The sequence below is a fragment of the Schistosoma mansoni genome, chromosome 1, assembly GCF_000237925.1.
Source record: "Schistosoma mansoni strain Puerto Rico chromosome 1, complete genome".
Lineage (NCBI taxonomy): Eukaryota > Metazoa > Platyhelminthes > Trematoda > Strigeidida > Schistosomatidae > Schistosoma > Schistosoma mansoni.
In genome coordinates, this window is record NC_031495.1 from 17,671,655 (window position 1) to 17,695,212 (window position 23,558).

General features: G+C 39.2%; 2 protein-coding genes across 2 annotated transcripts in view; one reads left to right on the top strand and one right to left on the bottom strand.

Moving 5' to 3' along the window:
- Positions 1-2,568, bottom strand: part of Smp_133040 (hypothetical protein) — a gene marked incomplete at its 5' end in the record, with an annotated part of 41,471 nt that extends 38,903 nt beyond the window's left edge. Inside the window, 4 exons of the mRNA XM_018793494.1 lie at positions 331-498; positions 537-657; positions 1,964-2,086; positions 2,120-2,568. Coding sequence (XP_018648000.1) covers positions 331-498; positions 537-657; positions 1,964-2,086; positions 2,120-2,568 — 861 coding nt within the window. The remainder of the gene's footprint in view (positions 1-330; positions 499-536; positions 658-1,963; positions 2,087-2,119) is intronic.
- Positions 2,569-22,785: 20,217 nt separating this feature from the next.
- Positions 22,786-23,241, top strand: Smp_172790 (hypothetical protein; the record flags this gene model as incomplete). Its single annotated transcript, XM_018793495.1, has 2 exons — positions 22,786-22,877; positions 22,911-23,241. 2 exons carry the CDS (start codon positions 22,786-22,788, stop codon positions 23,239-23,241), a joined length of 423 nt encoding a protein of 140 aa, XP_018648001.1.
- Positions 23,242-23,558: the final 317 nt, after the last annotated feature.

A 23,558-nucleotide genomic window follows, 5' to 3' on the forward strand; every position in this document is an offset into this window, starting at 1 on the left:
GGGCTTCAGGATCCTGAAGGAACAAATGACGTATGAACCAACTGTTGGTCACCGGCTACCATGGGACTGCATCTCCTCAAGATGCTCCACTGCGTTGTGGATCATACCTATAGGTCAAAGGCTCCGGGTGTGGCCCCCTAAGAAAACCACCTGCTTCAGTTTGGGCACCTGGGCAGTATCACAGCCCTCACACAAATCGAATGAGATTTGTGCGGCGCATACATATCTGGTGCCCCTTGTACCAATATTTATGTTTAAATAAAAGGAATAAATAAACCACCTAACTAAAGGGTACCAGAAAGTATAATGGAAAGAAAAATACTAACGAACCTTTCGAATCTCGAATCCAAAACATTTGTTCCCAGGTTTACTCAGCAAAAACTGAGATATCCTTTCCATGAAAAGTGCAGGTGGGAACGGAAAATGCAAATAATATTTACGATGGTGCAGTAGTAAACCGGGCATCACAGGCTTTTTGCCTACTTTCGCCAAATAAGGCTAAAAAATACTTTGAAATTATTTTAGAACTATATTACCTGAGACTTGATAATACCCATTTTCTCCAGCTTTTGGCGCATGTACCATATAGTACCAGTAGTCAGACCAGAAGATAATAAACCATCATGATGAGTTGTAGATAATCCGTTGTACTTTTGTCTGAAATAGTAAGTCGTAAAGTAAGAATTCTTAGCGAACTTGAGTTACATACACACTTTTTTGGATTTAAGATCATCCTAACATCCAGATAAAAAAGCCAAAATAAGTACTCACGTTTATTAAAAATTTATTTTAGCGTTTAATAGTGATATAGTGGTTGGTGTATACAACAAAGGGTAGGTATATGAAATGCTTGAAACTAATGTTTGTTCAGACAATCACTTGAATTTTTAAGTGGGTGAGCAAATTATAAACACATCAAATGACTGCCTTTTTGTCTTCTTGAAAGTTGACGTAAAAAGCTCTAGGACAGTTCAGAGCAAATGCTTTTAAGACAAGATGTTTTACATTTATGCATTTGTGTCAGTAATTGAAGAGACGAGGCATGTTATGAGAACAAATAAATAGAACAAAATATTCTGGCTTGAAAACTACTAGGGACGTACGATTTGCCTTGAAATTACCAAATCATTTACTCTGGTTCTTAGTGGATATGATTACTCTTATTTATCCAATATGTTTTAGTAAAGCTTTATTCAATACGTAATACTCACCAAGACTTCATTTGCTACCACCTAATAGTTAGACTAAAAGCTAAATCTGGTTGACGGGAATGATTACCTTAATAGTTTACAATATCAGATTTCCTATTTTGATTTTATACTTTGATGGAAATGGTTTGGTTTTAATCTAGACGGGATATAATTTAGATACGAAGGCAAGGTAAAATACGAATCCTAATCTAACCACCGAAAAAGTGCACTTGAGTCCATTGTAACCCAGGAACATGAAGAAACGTTATCGAAAACAATTGCCTTGGCTTTACTGCGTGAAATATGAACTGGCCAATAGATTTGCTACCTTACCTTAGTGATCAGAAACATCCACCAGGCTAAAAATAATAACCATTTAATCAAAATTAAGCTTCTGAGTAAAAGAGCTTAGGGAAATTATCTATAACAGACGATTTACGGTATAGTTCTGAGAGTTCTGGTTACTCAATATGGAGTTTATACGAAAAAAGATGGATCGTACGACCATACGCAACTCATTTAATGTGAAAAACTTTTGTACGAACTCAAGACTATTCTCTAAGATGAACTAGAAAATTTCAGAAATAGCTGCTTCACAATATTCCCGTTGAACAATGCGGTCAAAATAAGTGTATGTGGTAACACACTGGCAAGATATATGCACAGATGCTAATTTTAACACATGACCATATTATTACATCATACGAGAAAGCTTCGAGTTTCCAGAAAATCAAAAACAGTGTCATACAAATTTTTGTATCGAAAAGTCTTACTTAGCGATTGCCTCTAGCATTACGTATAAACCTGCAGAAAAATCACGAGGAATATTTGGATTTTCAAACAGTAATCTGTTCCTTTCTTTCTGTGAAGCTACCAGAACTAGAGTATTACCCCACCTAAAGTATGAAATGCAAGCTACAAAAACAAACTTTTTCATGACATTTTCCAATACACTGAAAGCCACATCATTGGAGATAACATCAGTGATATCCGTTCTTCTATCGTAGAACTTGGAAGATCCCAATTGGTTATTTTTTCCCACTGGGAAAAACTCAACACGTGGAAGCGATTCCTTAGTTATTAAGAACAAGTTGACGTAAAAACCTACAGGTAGCTTGTAATACGTGCCGTCCTTTGTTTCTACGAGACAATCTATACGACTGAACGTCTCTTGCGTAGTAAGACAGCAAGGCAGTTCGAAGTATTTTATGTTATTCATTTTTATTAGTGTGGACCAGATAAACTGCTTTGAATACTCGTCAATTTTCCATGGGAATCCGATTCTACTGTCTTGGAGATTATCCCAAAGCTGATCGAGTGTAATTCCCTCTAGCCCACTAACAGCAACTTCGGAAAGCAGTATATCTGCAAAGTGCATCACGTTAAAAGACGTGACCTTCGAAAATTAATTAAGGCTCTTCTTAACATATATATCCTACTGCTATTAACCTTCTTTCAATGCTCAATCTCTTAATCAACATTCAGTAACAGGGATAGTGGTATGTTGAACCTGTGTTAATCCTAAAAGATTGACTTCCAGTGAAAAATCGGCTTTTCGTTGAATGTTCACTGATGGGGCTGACACAACTTGTTCGGGTGAGGCATTCCATTCATTGACCACTCGATGAGAAAAACGGGACCCCACCTTAAGTTTATTAGATCGCGTGTTATGAACCTTTTTGCTATGACCTTGGAGATTATCAGTGCTGGATGGAGCAAAAAGATAAGACATATTAACACCCAGATTATAATTAAAGATACGAAATGCCAGTATAAGGTCACCTCGCGTCCCACAATAAGACAAGGGGAAAATGTTTAGGCGTTTTAAACGCTCATCGTAAGGGAGTTTAGAAAAACCCTTCACCAATTTCGTCTCCACACTCTGGACACGCCCAATTGAGTTAATATCCTACATCAGACATGGGCTAGCTGCTTGGATACAGTACTCTAAGTGTGGTCTTACGTAGGTGGGATATAAAATTCGAAACATCTCGTCAAAGCATTTGAATGCTCGGAGAAGTGATCATAACGCACGATAACCTTTGAAAGCAGTTGCGTTGCAGTGCCTGGTTGTTTTCAAGTCATGACTTGTTATTACTCCTAAGTCTTGATGTTCTTGAACGCCTGGAAGAGATGTGCTATCAATGATATAATGGCAACTATAACCGTGTCCGATGTGCATGAGCACACTCTTCTTAAAATTAACAACTAAGCCCCGACATCGAGCCCATCTGACTCATCCATCTAGGTCAAGTTGAAGGTCAAAACGATCAACCTCACTTCTTATTGTCATTCAGATTTTGACATCATCCGCAAACAATAACGTCGACGACTTAAGTCAAAGCGGTAGTTCATCAACATAGAGGAGGAAAAGTAGAGGGCCTAAGATGGTGCCTTGGGGTACACCACTTTTTGCCGACTTCCATTCGGATAGCGTTCCATTGACCCTCACTCTCTGTCCGCGGTCACATAAGAAGTTTCCTACCCATTCATGTATAGCACCTTTTATTCAAAAGCTCGAGAGCTTCTGTATAAGGCCTAAGTGTGAAACATTGTCAAACGCTTCGCTAAACTCTATCAATATCACATCGACAGACAGGCTGCTATCAAGGGCTGCTGTCCAATCCTTTCTCGTAATAATTAAGTTAGTCAAGCATGAACACTACACGTAGAGTAGACTTCACCAAAATAGTTTGCAAATGTCTCAGCTTTTGCTAGACATGAGTCAGCCAGTAAATTCGAATTTTCGTGTAACAGTAATAAGGGAATACCATCACTACGTTTTGTTCGCCGTAAAACGTACGAAAACAATCGCTTCGGACAAGTACGGCTATCATATGCCAACTGTCGTTTGTATTTGGTACGAGATTTAGCTGTGGTCTTTTTACACACATTCCAGATATTTTGTACTCGCACTTAAATGATACCTGTCCTGTTGACAAGGATGAGTCCCATAAGTGTCTCCTATTCTTCAACAACTTCCGGGTTTCCTTGTTAATCCATAGAGGGCAATGTGATAGCTTGCGTGCTGACCATGGGATAAACGGTCGTGTTACGGACTCGAATGTAGCCTTAAACTTATTCCATTTGTCTTCGATCGATCCATCAGCAACGACCGACCAGTCAATCAAGATAGCGCAGTCTCTGATTGCCGGAATATTGGCTCTCCACATATTGGGACGGGGTGTGGCAGATGCTAACTGTATGTCATGTGTGCGGAAGCTGTGGGCTATATCCAGTTGATTTGTGGTGCGTTGAAGTCTCCAACGATGAGACAACATTCTGCTTTACTCCAAGAACAGATATGCCTTATGATGAAGTCATCAGCAAGACAACACAGACTATGATATATTCCTCCTATCGTCACTAACCCATTTCCAGACCTAATTGTACAACATGCTACCTCACATGTACCACCAACATGCGCCTCCGATATGAACGATTGTATGCGAAAGTTGTCCTTGATATATAACATTATGCCCCCTCCTTTGCGACTTATAACTATGTCACTTCTGATACAGATGTAGTTTTAGATGACGGGAGAACTGCATAGATCTACAGTGAGCCAAGTTCCTGTGACAACAATTACATCGAGACTTAATTTATCCACCACCGAACTTAGCTCAGACATTTTATTTCGAAGACCACGGGCATTCGTGTAACACACTTTTAAGGTGTTTTCGGGATTATACGTTCTACCCATACAGGCCTCGGGAGCATTGGCTTCAAAAACCTGACTACCCGGAAACCCTTAATCGTAAGATTCATTTCACCCTTTAGATTCTGAGTCTTAAACTCCGTAAGAGCATTCTTCCACTTCGCTCAAGCCACAAGCGGCCAATATGGTTGAGTACGAATGTTTGAACCATGAGTTTTGTGTGCGTTATTTAGTATTACGTCTATTTCCACGAAATTCCCGAGTACTAAATCCAAGATCCTTCGTTGTTGGGTCTCGCCTCCAACCTATTGACCGAGTCTTATTACTTTCGTGATATGTACCTCTGAAACCTCTTCAGGCAGTACATTTCTGATAATAATAATAATATATTTCTGCAATAGCAGGTACACGCCATTTTTGCAGGCATGATCTACAAGTTGCAACATTTACTGATTCACGGTATGCATCCCAAGCAGGGTTGTTTAGTAAATATAATCTATAAAAGTTAATAGCGGCTCATTCGTTCAGATATATTATGTATTCTTCAAAATATTTTCTAAAGGGGTATCACGTCCAAGTTACACACCAGATCCAATCTCCGCAAAAAGTGTATTAGGGTTTCAGTCGTGTTAAGTATTTATGTAATGCAGCTTTTTAAGTTTATAGTTGTTATAAAGTAGGCTTGTGGAGCGCCTGGTTCGAACAAATATCGCGCGCTATTTAAAAGGACAGTGGTATTGTTTCTCGTTGAGTTAAATTCACTGTTTTGATCGTAAATTACGTATCAAAACTACCGTTTACACTTTAATTGAATTTATTTCAGTTAACGTGACATTGTATCTGTGTGTTTTGATCCTGCTTTTGTGTGTTTACTGCATCAAAGCATTCTTGGTCGACTGCGGCTTGTTTATTTGATTAAGGTTGTGATTTATCTTACATATCTACCTTGCCTATCATTTTGCTTCATTCTAAGATGGTCGGCTCTGCACACAAGTGTGGACAGCCATATTGCTTATTCCCCATGGAAGAAGGGATGCAATGTGACGAATGTAAGAAGTGGTTTCACAAAATGTGCACCCGCTTAAGCCCTGCTGCCTATAAAAGGTGCTCGAAACCCAATTCTCATTGGCTCTATATGTTTTGCTGCTCAAGCAAGACATTACTCATTCAGGAAGCCATTAGCCTCCTAGCGTTAGCTAAAAAGGTCAACGTAGGCCGTGAAGGCAACATGGATACCGATAACGAAGATTGTATCAGTGTCGTAAATGTTGCCATGGCGGGTACCAGACACTCAATTTTGCAACACGAAGCAAAAATTTCTACTCCGATACAACCAATGAAAGACATGCCATTAAGTAGTGAGGGACAAGTTGCTCTAGCAGCGACTGATGACCCGGCTAGAACCACTATCGTCCAGAGTAGTTCCAATCTGGATGCTGAGACTAGTGGGAAATGGATTACGCGGAAACGTAAAAGAGACGGAAAAATACCCAAAGAAAGCGCGCGTATAGTCGAAAAGTCCTCGTTGGACTCACGTCCTGCGCATCAGGCAACTCCGCTCAAGTCCAAATGTAAAAAAATATTTAGTACTGTTGTGGATGGGAACAGTTTAATTTCACCAAATGTTGTTGTGAGTCACTCGCTCGACCCACATGACACTGTTATAAAGAAAGCTAACAGTAAGAAGCCGGTAGCTAACTGGCAGGATCTGACATCACGGTCGAAGGCCGTGAACACGACTTTTAAGGAAGTTAAACAGGCCCCTGGTGTAATCATCTGGAACTTGGAAGAATCGAAAGACACCGATCCCGCTAAGAGACATGCCCACGACCTGCACTTAGTGGGATCTCTCATCAGAAATATACTGCCCGATGAGGTCCCAGGGGTACATATCTCGAAAGTCATCAGACTCGGTAAATATGTTGGAGGCGAAACCCAACAGAGAAGGATCCTTAAATTAGTACTCGGTAATTTTGAGGAAAGGGACGTAGTATTAAATAACGCACGCAAAACTCGTGACTCAAACATTCGTATTCGACCTGACTGGCCACTTGAGGATCGGATTAAGTGGAAGAATGCCCTAACAGAGTTAAAAACCCGAAAGCTAAACGGTGAAGCGAACCTTACGATAAAGGGTTTTCGGGTAGTCAGGTCTTGGAAGCCAATGCTTCCGAGACCTGCGTGGGTAGAACGTATGTCTCCAAAAACACCTTAAATGTGTGTTATACGAATGCCCGTAGTCTTCGGAATAAGATGTCTGAGCTAAGTTTGATGGTAGACGAATTAAATCCGTATATAATTGTTATCACCGAAACTTGGTTCACTGTAGATATAGACTGTTCTCCAGTCATTTCAGGCTACATCTGTATCAGAAGTGATAGAGTTAGAAGTCGCAAGGGAGGAGGCATAATATTATATGTTAGGGACCACTTCCGCATAAACTCGATCATATCGGAGGCGCATGTTGGTGGTACATGTGAGGTAGCATGTTGTACAATTAGGTCTGGAAATGGGTTAGTGACGATAGGAGGAATATATCATAGTCTGTGTTGTCTTGCTGATGTCTTCATCATAAGGCATATCTGTTCTTGGAGTAAAGCAGAATGTTGTCTCATCGTTGGAGACTTCAATGCACCCCATATAAACTGGACAGAGCTCACAGCTCCAGGTGGGAGTTTCGATAGCGTCCTTCTGTCATCAATTATTCAATGTGCACTTGTACAATGTATCGTTAAGCCGACGCATATAGACTTGGAACATAATCCGTCATTGATAGACCTTGTCCCCACACACCACTGTGAAGATATCGTCGACATTCAACACCTTCCCCCACTGGTGAATAGTGACCATGTCGTACTTCCCTTTAAGTTCCGGATACATGGTATAGAATTTGCATCTGCTCCACCCCGTCCTAATATCTGGAGAGCTAATATTCCGGCAATCAGGGACTATACTATCTCGATTGACTGGTCGGTCGATGCTGATGGATCGATTGATGATGCATGGAATAGGTTTAAGTCTACGTTCGAATCCGTAATTCAACCGTTTATCCCATGGTCAGCACGTAAGCTATCATATTGCCCTCCATGGATTAATAAGGAAACCCGGAAGCTGTTGAAGCGTAGGAAACACTTCTGGGACCTATTCTTGTCAACAGGTCAGGTATCATTTAAGTGCGAATATTAAAAAAATCCGGAATATATGTAAAAAGACCATAGCTAAATCCCGCACGGCTTACGAACGACAGTTGGCATACGATAGCCGTACCTGTCCGAAGTGACTGTTTTCGTACGTCAAAAGGCGGACGAAACGTAGTGATGGTATTCCCTCGTTACTGTTAAGCGAAAATTCAGCTTTATTGGCTGAATCTAATCTAGCGAAGGCGGAAACATTTGCTAACTACTTCAGTGAAGTCTACTCTACGTGCAGTGTTACAACTACTTGTCCCGTTGACAATGAGATACCAGCCATAGGACCTTTACACGTGACAGAGGATATTGTTCTTCCTTTGATAACTAACCTAAAACCTTGTAAGATACCGGGCCCCGATGGGTTACACCCACGTTTGCTGTCATCGCTTGCGGACATTATCTCAAGACCGCTCACGATGCTCTTCAACATGTCCCTTTCACAGGCTCAACTACCTAGAGACTGGAAAGACGCCATAGTTAGTTCTATATTTAAGGATGGTCAGAGACGGATCGTATCTAACTACCGGCCTGTTAGCCTAACCAGTGTAGTAGTTAAGTTACTTGAAAAATTAATTCGGGCTAAGCTACTGAGTCACATAGATTCGTACAATCTGTTAACTCCCGAGCAACATGGGTTTCGTAACAAGCAATCATGCTTGACTAACTTACTCATTGCGAGAGAGGATTGGATAGCTGCCCTAGACAACGGCCTGTCTGTCGATGTGATATTCTTGGATTTTAGCAAAGCGTTTGATAAGGTTTCACACTTAGGTCTTATGCAAAAGCTCTCGAGCTTTGGAATAAAAGGTGCTATACAGGAATGGATAGGAAGCTTCTTATGTGACCGCGGACAGAGAGTGAGGGTCAATGGAACGCTATCCGAATGGAAGTCGGCAAAAAGTGGTGTACCCCAAGGCACCATCTTAGGCCCTTTACTTTTCCTTCTGTATAATAATGAACTACCTTTATTACCTAAGTCGTCGACGTTATTGTTTGCGGATGATGTTAAAATTTGGAGAACAATAAGAAATGAGACTGATCGTTGTTATCTGCAAGCAGATTTAGACGAACTAGTTAGGTGGGCCCATGATTGAGGCCTGGAAGTTAATTCCAGGAAGAGCGTGTTCATGCACATCGGGCACGATATTAGTTACCACCATACCATTAATGGTACATCTCTACCGCGCGTTCAAGAGCCCAAAGACTTAGGAGTAGTTATAAGTCACGACTTGAAAACTACTACGCACTGCAATGCGGTTGCTTCCAAAGGCTATCGCGCGCTATGGTCGCTTCGCAGAGCATTTAAATGCTTCGACGAGGATATGTTTCGAATTTTATATCCCACCTATGTAAGACCACACTTAGAATACTGTATCTAAGCAGCTAGACCTTGTCTGATAAAGGATACTAAATCGCTTGAGCGCGTCCAGCGTGTAGGGACAAAATTAGTAAAGGGTTTTTCTAAACTCCCTTACGATGAGCGTTTAAAACGCCTAAACATTTTCCCCTTGTCTTATTGTGGGACGCGAGGTGACCTTATACTGGCATTTCGTATCTTTAATTATAATCTGGGTGTTAATATGTCTTATCTTTTTGCTCCATCCAGCACTGATAATCTCCAAGGTCATAGCAAAAAGGTTCATAACACGCGATCTAATAAACTTAAGGTGGGGTCCCGTTTTTCTCATCGAGTGGTCAATGACTGGAACGCTTTACCAGAACAAGTGGTATCAGCACCATCAGTGAACATTTTCAAAAAGAAGCTGGACCTTCACTGGAAGGAAATCTGTCAGGATTAACACAGGTTCATCAACCTACTATCCTTATTACTGAAGACTGGACTATGACCTTGGGAAAGCGCGTTCGCCGAGCTTGTTCGAGATGTCAGAAGTTAAATAGCTTCACCCTCAGAGCAAGATTCTGAAGAGAAGAAAAAAAAGAAACCGACGAACAGCAAGGCATTTGGATATGAACGATAACCAATGCTTAACATTTATTAGTGGAACAGATGGAGGTGAGACAAATTATTAGATTAAATTGATAGTAGCTCATGTTGCAAGAGTGAACTGTGATTAGGGGCTCCAGAGGAGAGAATGCAGTAATAACGAACAATGAGTTGTGATATTTATCAAGGTGGAGTAGGTTCCAATGAAGGAGGGAAGGCAAGGTTGGAATGAGGAAGAACAGAGAGTGCATATAGAGAGTAGAGTGTTGAGTAAAATAGCAACCATATCCTTTACAGTCTGTTTTTTTCATCATCCGATGCCTGCCACACAGTTTTCATGTAAAAGTCCGAGTTAGCATGTTATAGGTTGTCTTAGTAGAATAGTTAATCCAGCACAAAAATTAGAAACATGAGTCTGAATGGTGAGTGTAGGAGAACAATCTCAATATCACAGATTGATTGACTTGTTCTCATCCATAAAGAGCCTGATACAAACAAAATGTTCTGCCCCACAAACACGGGTGGATTGAAATCATCGCCCTCACCATCAGTGCTTGCTGGTCAGTAACTCCACCCTTTCCCCTTTTGTGATGTTAGGCTCATTTACGCTTATTTTTTGGATACATATCATACCTCACACAATGCTCTGTGTTTCACATCCTTTTGGAAAACACCATTTCTATAAGTACCATGTTACAAGCTTATCAGACAGTTACAAATTATGGACTGTGGGTAGGGCTTCGATGCAATGTTTTTATTGACTATATAGTAAAGTGTAGGTTACGAATCAGAGTATAGGCATTAGGAAGGGTATAGTGTAGGATATTTGTTTACCATAGTAGGCGGAAAAGTGGACATTTATATTAGTTACAGGTAAGGTAAGATAACGAGTGGTGAAATAATAATAATGGCAAGGCAACATAGTGTACAGATGAGTAAAAAGCTGATAAATAGACAAGAAGTAACTCACACTAAATTCACGCTGAGGTTGTTTTGTTCTATGCTGACCGGTTGATGGGTGACAGGTTCTGTGGTTGTACGACCACTGGCAGTAGGCAGTCGGTTGTGCGTTTCTTCTGACGTTTTAGGGTATTTATAAGCGTCGTTTTGCGACCGAGTATTGATAGGTCCAGTGAGTTGCCTGTCTACTTCAATTGAAAAGAATTAGTGAGGGGAAAGTATCTAATACAACTACAAGGTAGGGAAATAAGGCGATTCAGTCTATATATGTAGAGAGCCTATGATGTCTGTGTGGGACGTGGATGTGTTCGTTTGCACCAGATCTATGCAGGTGAGGGCTTGATCAATGAGTCTTGCAAACGCATGTAATTTGTCTGCCATGCGTATTTCAGAAGGCAGACTGTTCCATATCAATGCGTACTTGGTAAGGAAGAAGTTTTCACGTGTTTTTGATCTGTGTTTTTCAATTTTGACAGTGGATACTTTGTCTCAAAGGTTGTATCCATGTGAGTCTTGGTAGAGAGCTATATTACATGTGGAATAAGTAAGGTTTTTAAGGAGTTTGAAATAAAGAATTAAGTTAGACCTAAGCCTTCTTTCCCAGAGGGGTTCTAGTCCTAAGATATGGCATCTGGATTTGTAGTCAGCGAATTGGTCGTTCTTAAGTATTTTGCGAGTGAAGTCTCGCTGTATTCCTTCCACCTTAAGTATATCAGATAGGCGTAGGTTGGAAAATAAGAACGAGCAGTATTCGACGATGGGTCTTACGCAGGCTTTATACAGGATGATTTTAGTTTCGTTTTGAAAGAAATTACGAAGGATGAAGCCAAGCAATCTCCGCATTTGAGATCCTATAGTTGAGATATGTTCAGAGAAGTTAAGACTGTCAGAGTAATGTACCCCAAGGTCAGTTACTGATGTCAGTCTGAGCAGTGGGTTTTTGTTAAGTGCTAGTTTTAGTTTGAGTGACGTGTTTCCAATACATAGCCAACCACATTTCTCTGTGTTGAGCTCTAGCCCCCAGCGTTTGCACCAGTCGTCTACTTTGTTGAGTTCATGTTGGATCGTTCGCATAGTATTACGTACATCACCAATGTCAGTTTTATAGATGACTTTTAAGTCATCAGCGTAGAGGTAGGTCTTACCTGTGGTAAAGCACTTGCATATATTGTTGATATAAATTATAAACAGCAATGGACCCAAGACACTACCCTGCACAACACCACTGGTTATTGGTCGAGGTGTAGATGTTGTAGAGTTAATCTTGGTTATTTGGTATCTATTTGTGAGGAAAGACTTAATCCATTGCAATAGGGGGTTTATAATTCCAACTGACTGGAGTCTGTTGATTAGAAGATTATGGGGTACTTTATCAAAGGCTTTCTTTATATCGAAATAAAGTATAATCACTAGCTTTTTCTGGTCACGTATGCGAGTAACCTCGTTAAAGAAGTCTATCAGACATGTACTACATGATCTTGTTCTAATGAAACCATGTTGTGATGGGTCTATTAGTTCTTCCTTAAGTAGGTGATCTGATAGTTGACTTTGTATCACTTTTTCCATTATGCGCGAAATAACTGGGGTGATGTTTGTAGGTCTGTAGTTTCCGACCAGGTTTCTCGATCCTGATTTGTGTTTGGGAAGAACATACGTTACCTTCCTGGCTTCAGGATATGTACCCGCCCCTAAAGATAGTGTGTATATTTTGAGCAATAATGTATGTATATCCGGCCCCGACATTTTATAGAGAATTGATGGTATATCATCGGCACCAGAGCTCGCATTCGGCTTAAGGGTTTTGACGGCGGTACGTATACTCCTAATGTCAAAGTTTATGGTGCTAATATAGCTTTCGCTTATGCATTTTATGTTAACATCTGGGGCATTAGATTCCACTGCTAGCCACTATCCGTCTCTGCTTACTAATAAACATATGTTTTATCGTCTGTTTTTAAAATTCTCTTTTTGCATCTAATTCAAGTCACTAGGTCATAATGTAAGACCGTGAGTCAGTATGTTGTAGGTTGTCTTAGTAGGACGGCGAACTCAACATAAAATTAGAAACACGAGTTTGAGTGGCGAGCGTAGGAGACGACTATATTATCACCGACTGATTGTTTTTTCCCCAATCATAAAATGCCAAAACAAACAAAATGTTCTGCTCCACAAACATAAGTGTACTGAATTCATCGCCCTCACCATTAATGCTTGCCAGTCAGCAATTCCACCATCACTGCTTTGTCATGTTAGACTCATTAAGACTTATGTTTAGATAAAACACATTTCATACGAGCTCCTTGTTTCACATCCCGTTGGGAAACACTACTTCTAAAGGTATCATTATTCAAACTTCTCTGGAGTTTGCAAATTATGGACTTTGGGTCTTTCGTCGATGCAATATTTTAAATGACTATAGTACAAATTCTGGGTTGCAAAATAAAGTATAAGCGTTAGGAAGGGTATAACTCAGGATAAATATTTGCTGAATTAGGCGGAAAAGTGTAGGAATATAATAGTTATAAATAAGGCAATGGTTGATGAAATAAAACTAACGGCAATTCAACAAAGTGCACTTGAATGTAGTAAAATGCTGAAAAATGAACAAGAGGGAACTCATATCAACTTGGTGCTTGTGGCATTTTATGATATCCCAACCGGTTAAGGAGTAAAAGCTCCACAGATCTAATACCACTGGTAGTGGGCATGAAATTCTGAAGTTCGTTTGACAATTCTTTAGGATAATAGTGGGCGTCCCTTAAGACTGAATATAGTTGAGCTGTGCCGGTAGGTCCAGTGAGTTATCTGCCTGCTCCAAGTAAGAATGAATGAGAGACATATAACTACGTGGACATATCTAATAAAACATCAAAGAGGAGAAGCAATGGAAACTAAACTTAGAGTCTGATATAGTTTACACATGTGGAAGGCCTATGATGTATTATTGCATACTTGATGAAGAAGTCCAGCGTTTTCATTTTGTATTTTTCAAATTTTGCCTTACATAATTTGTTGCGAAGGCCGTGGAAGTATGGGCCTTGATTAAGTGCTATTTTACAAGTGGGGTCAGTACAACTTTTGAGGTTCTTGAATCAAAAAGTTAAATCAGACCTAAACCTGCTTTTTAAAGGGGTTCGAGTATTAGGATATGGCAATGGGAATGACAGTCGATGACTGAATCAGTTTTAAGCATTTCGCAAGTGAAACCCAATGTATCCCTTCCACTTTCAGTAAAACAGCTAGGCGCGTGTTGGAAAACAAGAATTAACAGCATTCAACGATAGGTCTTACGCATACCTTGTAACAAATGATTCTAGATTCATCTTGAGAGAAGTTAAGAAGAATGAGGCCTAGAGATTTTCTCACTTTAGAAGCCTTTGTAAAGAAATATTCAGGGAAATTTAGGCTGTGGGAGCAATGTACCCCGAGGTTACTTGTCGGTGTGATTTTAAGTAGTACACTCGTTAATTTTTAATTTTATCTTAATAGACATGTCTTCAATAAATAGTCACTCGCATTTCTCCACATTGAACTCTACTCTCCTGTTTCCAGAATACCATCTTTATTATTTGTAAATTAAATATTAGGCAGAGGGTGATCGAAAGAAATGTTATTAAGGGATAATCCATAGTTTCAAATAGCTTTATATGTTAAGTGAGCAAACAAGATGAATTAGGCTCATAACTATCAATTCCTTGCTTATATCAGTTGCCAGTCTATATGCGGTTACGTCGATCAAGAGTCACATTTGCTAGTGCTTAATCTTTTAACAGGTCTATTTCATTAAAGCACGTAAATGATACTAAAGTATGTTAATGAACTACCATAGCTTAACATAAATATAGATAATCAGCTATTAGTATTGATTGAGCCAGTAAACTGAATACTAATCATTATTACAATACGATCAAACACGTAGGAATTAATGAACAGAATACTGGATTAACATATGTACAAATCAATAGATAGAGTTGAAGTAAATACGAGAATTGATATCAGGCTGCATTTCCTTAGTCCGTCTCTCTAGTGCAGAATCACGATCTAGTTAGATATTAGTACATTCGTCCATGTTACTGGGATAGTAGACCTAACTCCATGATTGTAGATTTGTTATGATGTGACTACCTAATCTGTAAGATCTTATATGGAAGATTTTGAGTTGTCCTATCATGACAGCAAACAATTTGATGTCTAGCACTTCTGAGGAACACATTAAGGCTGGGAAGAGAGTAATATATCCAACACAAGAAAGAAGACGTTACATAGGGGGACCACGCTTGTATGGTGGAGCAATCCCATTTGGATCAATTATACCTGAGTTCACAATTACTAATCTTCTCCCCGTGTTTAGTGTTGAATGTGAATTTTCTCACTTATTTTATCTTCAACTTCAAGTATTATGTGTTAGAACCATTAATACCAAACGTCTTTATGGTCCACGTGCACATAGCCTCCATATTGAAAACGCGTACCTGTTGCCCGGGAATTGTTGGATTTTGCGAGAAACGATAGAATGAAAACGGGTTTCATGTGATTGCCGTTGTCAAACTCTTGGCCAACCACTACAGATGCTGGTGTGACAGTATGACAGAATACCAAGTTGGCAATGTTGTGGTTTCATGTAGGCAAGAGTACATGTTTTTCGACAACCGTGTATGTACAAGTAACTTATTATGTTTCAAAGCAAAATGGGCCAGATTATATCTTCCAATCATTGCTTGCATGGTTTAAATCATCAAAAATAATTGTGCAGGAGAAATCAAAGGAGGCAACCCTAGCAAATACCAACTTCTATTAGTATCGGTTGAAGTAAGAGTTTTGTTACTCCATATAAACATGCAGTCAATATTTCACACTCATGAGAGTGTACAGTAAGCCACATCCAATCAGGCACTTTTCTGAGGACAGAATCGCTTGCATATTTTTAGATACACATTTAGAACAATCACTACTATTTTTAGTGACTAATCTAGAGCGGAAGAGTTCGTAGGTGTCCGTTTGAATGTATGAACCTGTGAAATCAGAGGACAGCATACTTTTCGTCATCAGAACAAGGGAAGGATTGTTTAAACGTACTGAGTTGCGTAGATGTGACATTTTATTTCGTACAGATCGAGAATTGATTAACTCAGGTGTCAGGCACGGTGAATGGTTACCGACTAGAAGGGCGTGATGAAAACGTATTGGGTTTGTTTTGTCATAGGAAGAAGAGGAAGGCGTAGGACTGTTGGCTTTATATTCATGTTCGTCTGCTTTGATATCAATATTGCTAATAGAAGAGATATATTTTGAGGAACGTTTAGCGACAAAAGCATGTTTATGAGTGACAGGTAGAGTAGAGTGGGTTGAATGGATAGATGGTGTATTTGAACAGTGTTCAGAAGGGTCAGTCAAGATTTTGAAGCTGTCAAGTTGAATAAAACTTTTTCAATCCCCACCAGGTTGGAGTATATGAAGGATAACCTTAAGAGTTAAGGTTTATCGCCCTCAACATTTGACACATCCCTTAACAGCTGTTTACGCCTCACACTTACAACAGTGGATCAAATAAAGCAAATACTGACTGTCATCAATGACCCTTGATGCTACGTAGATCTCAAACTGTCTTATAAACTTCCAGCACCCTCTTGTCTGTTCATCGAAACAACTCAAGCTATCTTTGGTAGTTCTAAACCTACAACAGACGTCTGAGGCAATACGCTCTTCCCTGATATTTCAAGCCTTTGCTTTTTATCTAAACTAGGGTTTTTTTACATCACCTACCATCGAATCACACCTAGAGTCACTGTCATGATAATAACCCTTATTTGAGTCTGAAGCATGACACTCCAGGACATCAGAAGGCACTTGCTTTTTAAAAGGGCATCCACTATTTAGTTCGGCTCCAAAACACCGACGAGCCTTGAGCTTGACATTCTTAGACCAGTGTTTTGGTATAACGAGCAAAGGAACAAGACGTTATCAGGCATTTTACTTGAAATCCGCGAAACATAAGTCAAATAAGGTCGATTAATCCTAGATATTTGTTTAGAATTGAAGAATCAAAACTACGGTTTGGACTGGAGAATAACTGTCTAGGTAGTTTAGGTACGCGCTATTGCCCAGTTAAAACCCGAACAAGGTGATTGGGTAAATGATGATTCTAGATTACATTATAAGTATAAATGTACATTATTACCTAAACAAATATTACCACCCAGTTATTCAGCCAATAACTGTCACCTCAATAATCGATCTGAATTACGATAAATAGACAAATTGATAAGAAATATAAGAAAATTACCGAACGCGCCAAATAAACGTTATTCTGTGTTTTCTGGATAGATCACGTACAGATACGTTCGAAAGATAATATCTGGTTTCTTTATAACATAAAGTGTTTTCGATTCTGGAAGAGTGCTTTGGTTCACAATCAAAAATGTACGATTCCAGTCAATGCAAGCAACACAATCAAAGGGGGGGGGGCAAAACAATGTGGCTGCCGCCAAGACTAATCAACAACTAAAATAACACAGATACAGTTCAGTAAGAAACATGGAGACTCACTGAAGGCGTGAGGAAAATAAAAACTATGACAAAATACAAGTATTACCACCTTAAGTGGAATCAAAAAGGCTAACAAAATGTACAACTGAAAGAATCAATAGTAATAAATTAGATGTCGGAATACTTACGTACGAGTTGGGAAATTCGATGCAAATAGCGAAATCCTGGAAATTCGAAAATATTTTGGTCGATCTGAAAATGTTTCTACGACCTACTTAGTGTGACCAAATCCATTACAGCATCAAAGAGTCTCTTTACAATAAAACTAATTTACGCACACAAATCGAGTTGCTTTTATGAGAATATACACACCATATTATTATGCTAAAACTATAAATGCCAAACCGAAAGGAAGACATATAGCACCCCAGACAACCGAACTAGGTGAAAGAAGTTGCAAAGATATTTTGGTGTTTATGAAGTATGGTAGGTTTGGTTACGTGGTGTCATGAAGTGAAAGTAATCTGAGTGAGCCTGAACTACAAGAGGACGCAAAGACGCGTTGACAGTATGAGAAGAAAGAGATCGCGAGATATACACGAAATATGAAATTGGAGAGATCACATTAATCATCGGTCGTAAAGGTAAGGCTGAACTGAAGTGGTGAGTTTTATTTCACAGTGGTGATGGTGGTAGTAGTGACAAGGTACGAGACGTAAATTACAGCTGTTCTATTTCCGCCTGCAGGCGGACAGCAAGCCATGAGTCTGTACGTGACCAGTGAACCTATAATTAACAATCGACAAACTTGATCGCCCCAGCATCAACTTTTTTGCAAGAAATGTGTGTAATTTGCAGCATATTTAAACTTTAAGTGGGGATTCGAAATCGTAAAACCATCCGCAACAAACCTATATACACACCGCACCAAGTCAAGCAAGCGCCAAAATCTGGTGCACAATGTCTAGGAGCAAAGATATATGGTTGAGTAACCCATGTTACTGTTCACCGACTGCATAACTATAAATATTTGACTTCTGTTTGGCTTTATTAACAAAACCTGTGGATAAAGTCCATTCTGTTTGAGGACTAGAGAAATTCGCATATAAATAAGGAAAACCAATCTCCTGACATTGATTTTGTTTTTCAAAATTCCTAAGAATATGCTCTCAGACTATCACTCATAAATATGAGGGAAAGAGAACTATTGTTGTAACCAAAATTCTTTATTTCGTCGAGGTAAACTACCATTGCACCAGAACTTAACCTATTGTAAAATAGTGAAAATAGGTTAGGACGTGTAGTTGTAAATAAATCCCCAAAATCAATAGCTCTGTAAGTGTTCGACATTGAATGCTGACCAAGTAAGTTTTAATGGACTCGTTTAGCTGAAAGCGCCCAGTCATGAAACCGCACCAGATCACGTTTTAGAACGGCGTGCGCAACATCTCTTGCGATCACTAGCCAGATTAGATCAGTCACTCCCAATATATTGATAACCCATCAAATATATCTTCCATCCTCCTCTTTTATGACTTTTGATTTTACTGGGTGGGCGCGACTCAACTATAGGTGTTACTGGTAAAGTGCTCTCAAGTTACAATACCTGTTGTATTACAAATATATACGTGGAAGGGTCTTCACACACAAAACCTTCAAAATGGACCTTACACCCTTTTTGTTCGATAGTATCATAGAAGCTAGTCCTCTCATCAATAATCAGTCATTTTTTAGACGCATTTTGATATTTTAAAAAATCGGAATCATCCATGACTGGAATGTTATCCATCGTCTAACCCTCAATGAACTGAGGACTAAGCAACTGAGTCTGTGCACTGGCAAGAGTAACGATGGCCACCACATAAATCCTGAAGATCTATCCCCCCCCTGAAACCGAAGGCAGTCTTAAGATCAAAACCGTACAATGAACAGTTGCAATCATTTGTCTTAAGCATGAACGCTTACGTACTGCTGAATCTCAAGTCAATGACACCTCTATTGTGCCCCAGAATTGCACTAGTAGCACCGACGGAAACCTAAGGAAGCCTAGACAGTTCCTGATAAAAATTGTTCTAGAAGCTATAGGTGCTAGGTCACCAGGATACCAAGTACTACTAAATCGTATGAATAAATTCACAGGCATTTTGGTGCACTCAGTCTACAATATGCATCTGTTCGGAGCAACAGAATGTCCTATAACACACACAAACAGGACTGGCGGTACCCAATCATCCATCCTACTCGTCACGCTTGCAGGCTTTTTGGAGTGGAACTCGACAAATATAGGAATCATGAGGACAAATCGCATGAACAAATTACTTTTAGGTTGCTCAAAGTGGCTTAGCTTTTGGTAGAAAATAATATGTGAAACTTCTAATACTATGGCCCAAGAATGTCTGACGTCATCTCATGAGTGTTTAAAGTTATTCGAAGTTACTTAGCTTTTGATAGTGAACTCGCCTGATATGGTCCTGAATACTCTTCAATCATGGTTCTGGAAGTTATTTTCTTCGAGGGGATTCATGAGAGCTGACTGAGACACCAGACGGCAGCACAGAAATTTAGTGTGAGGCTCATCAACAAGCTTGCAACTGATAACTGTATGATTCAGTGGAGAAGCTTGGACTTAGAACTAAATTAAAAAACTCCTGATAGTCGAAATGTCAGTGTAATAAAACAAATAATACAAACAAACACCATTGCTCTGAAAGATACAAATAAGCCAGATCATGTAGGAACTATCATGGGACTTGAAAATATGTCCTCCGACGTGACTCACCATTCCCAAGCAAAGCTCTGAAATTGCACCTCCCTTGCTTTTTATAAATTGGCTTCTGAGGGTTACCATAACAAATCAGTGGGCACAAAGAACTTCCAAGTTTACAAATATTGGCTTATGGAAGATGACAAAAACATCAGTTACTCTACTGAAGAATTCCGACGGATCCGTAAAAACAGATTTAAAACAGAAGGTAGTGAGGTTGTGCTTTGCGTTTACAGTTGTCACAGAGCCCCTGAAATTTTATCTTCCGAGAAATGTTACTGACACGTCTTGCGGACAGCGCGGAGAGTTTTTGTGTCTATCGTCTGGTAAACACATTTTGAAGGACACATATAAACTCGGCTCTCCTGGTCTTTTCACTTGTTGAAGCCATCGGAGAGGTAGTGACACTGATTTCTAATCATATAATCCTTGAAGATGAACATACAATGACCGAGAAAATTCACATTATTCTTTAAGTATTTTTTGAGGGTCAGGAAAGTCAACGCTGGAATACTTCGTCAAGACGGGATGGTTCAGTCATACAGGAATGGTTACTCTACATGAACTGTCGGCCTTCATATGAAATATATTTTACCACTTCAAGCCCACATGTGTTTCTGAAAGGTCATTACATGCATTACTGACCATCATAATAGGACTATGATGTGGCTTCAAATAAGACCATACAAATTATGCCATCATATCATGACAACTTCACAGCGTTGGATTCGGTCTTCCGTTTCAGTAGCATCGATGGGTGCATTTAAACTGGTCTAGGTCTATATTCTAAAAAAAAATGAATTTCTCCCATCCATTAATGATGGATGATCTTACTGTACATTAACCCTTCTCTCTAGGTGATGAGTTGGAATTAGTTGTTGACTTCAAGGACTTGTTTACTAAGTTGTAAGGACGCGCCTCCGAAAGACAACTTGATGGAAGTGACAGACTCCATTGACGTGATTGATTAGTGGAATTTTAAAGATGTTAGCCCTCCTAAATCTGTCTACCGACACGTCCATTTTGCCTGTCAGATGCTAAATTTCTCAGGCCCTCCTGGCTAAAGCCAAGTACAACGACTTATCGTGGTTAAGGTCATCTTTTTGGAACAAGTGGCACCGAGACTGAACACACTGTTGGGTATTATGTATCGAATGTGTTCAATTTAAATAAGATAGCTTTTCTGTTCCATTTGATAAGGTCTATGTAAGTAATACTAGGCGTTCATATAACCTCAGTTACATAAGGAGGAATATTCTGTATCAGGATTCCTTAGCAGTGAATAAGTAGTACAACAAGGTTTCTAAGCTACTAGTTAGGCAGTTCCAATCCAGTCACCCCTATTCTGTTTATTCTTCGTAAAATGACTCCTAAGTCATTCTTTCTCATGGAGATGTAAGTATGGTTAAGTTTAAACCACTGGAGTTCAAACAAATACCGAATCACCTTTATTCACATAAATCTATATCACATGGGATCCAACCTAAAGTCAAGAGGAAATGTACAGAGCTGATTTTAGTCTCTGCCGTCACCCTCTGTGAGCTCTTTTTAAAAAAATTTGACTACATTCCTATTACAATAAGGCTTAACCATATCTGCATAAAATATTAAGTTAGGAATACATTTTTCTGCTTAGTCATGGAAGTCACTGGAAAGGTTAGTTACTAAATCCCTGCTAAGTAATTAAAAATTCCAAGCTTTTCAAGTCCTAACATGGTCTTCCTGCAGACAAACCATGTTTTACTAATCTATTGGCTACCAATGAAAACGGTGCTGTCCCAACCAAACACAGCCGGACATTCCCCATAGGTCTCTCAGATCGTCTATAATAATTCGTTATAGTCGTTCATCATATTCTCCACCCAAAGTTGACCTCAAACGGTACTGGTGAGGTTTTGAAATAGTGACTCTAGGACCATATACTTCGCCACTGAAAAGGATTCAAACATCACAATCGAATTCCATAAGCTTCATCGCATGAAGTTTAGATGTATTTGAACAGACCAATATCATCTTTGTTCACAATTACATCTGAAAGCTGCTTTCTTTGGACATGTTCAAATAAAAACACAAAATATCTAACGGCAAACTTCATGAAATGTTCTGTTGGTTAGGATCAGTAGGTTACAAAACCCTCTAAAAAAACTGTAGTACTGACACTTTCTTCTGAATCTTTCTAAAGAGTACTTGACACTCATTTTGGCTCTGTAAGAACTGAGGGGATTACACTAGTAACCAATAGTCGAATAATTTTACTGAATACTTTGTATTTCGTCACCATTTCTGGCAAACGATTACAAAAGTCATATCTTTCTGTGGCAAATAACGCAAAAATGCTACCTACACGCAGGTCTTAAAAAACAAATAGTTCGTTAACTTTGCGTTACAAAAGTTCAAGTTTAAAATCACCGCTTTCATGAGTATTAGTATAACAGAGGGAGATTTGACTTTCAAGGTCGCCTTATGTGATCTTAATCAGAAGCATTTACTTGTCATCGTCAATGAGTATGATTTTCTCCCTGCACGAAAGTTCTATACGTGGAATCTAAAACACCCTATTATTCTCACTATTTAACAATTGGTTCAGCTGTATGGATATTGCTTCTCTCCTTGAATGGAAACTTAACTGTTCCGAACAATCTTTTAGCACCGTATATAATCTATCTAGATGTTATTCAAAAAGGTACTTTACTTGATCCTTGTCACTTCACTTCAGGGGAAATAAATGTGCATGTGCCAAATTTGAGGTTCAAGTTGATAACAAAGAAACTGTCAGAACCTATGACGTTGATCCTGACAGCGCACTTATTAGGGAAGTAGAAGAAGCTCTTAAAAAAGCACATTTAACTCTTTCTCCACCGAAAACAAGGAAGGAACCTATATTCGTAGGCAGGTCTAGCAAGAGTATCCCGAAAATGTGTCACGAAAACATTTGTATAAAGAAGTCGAAATCTGACAACAGCGCGACTTTGACAAAGCAGCGGAAATATATTCCTGCCCATTATAAAGCTCCTTATAAGACGGATATACATCCGTCAAAGCGGTAACTATATAATATGTAGTTTCACCTCAAGCATTTAGTAAGAAGTTACTTACATTAGGTCAGCCAGTGACATCATTTCTACCAACGAAGGACAGCAGAAATATAAATGATATAACCTTAAAGAAGGTCAACAAAACCAGTATCAAACAGGAAAACCACACACAATTGAATTTTTTTGAAGATATGTAGGTTATTATATAAACCTAATTGTAACAGAAAATTATTATGCTATCCAGCTTCTATATGTAACTGCTACCACTATCAGACCCACCAGCAGGCTGTTTTAGTCGAAAAATTTAATAAAAGTGTTTTACGCTTGTG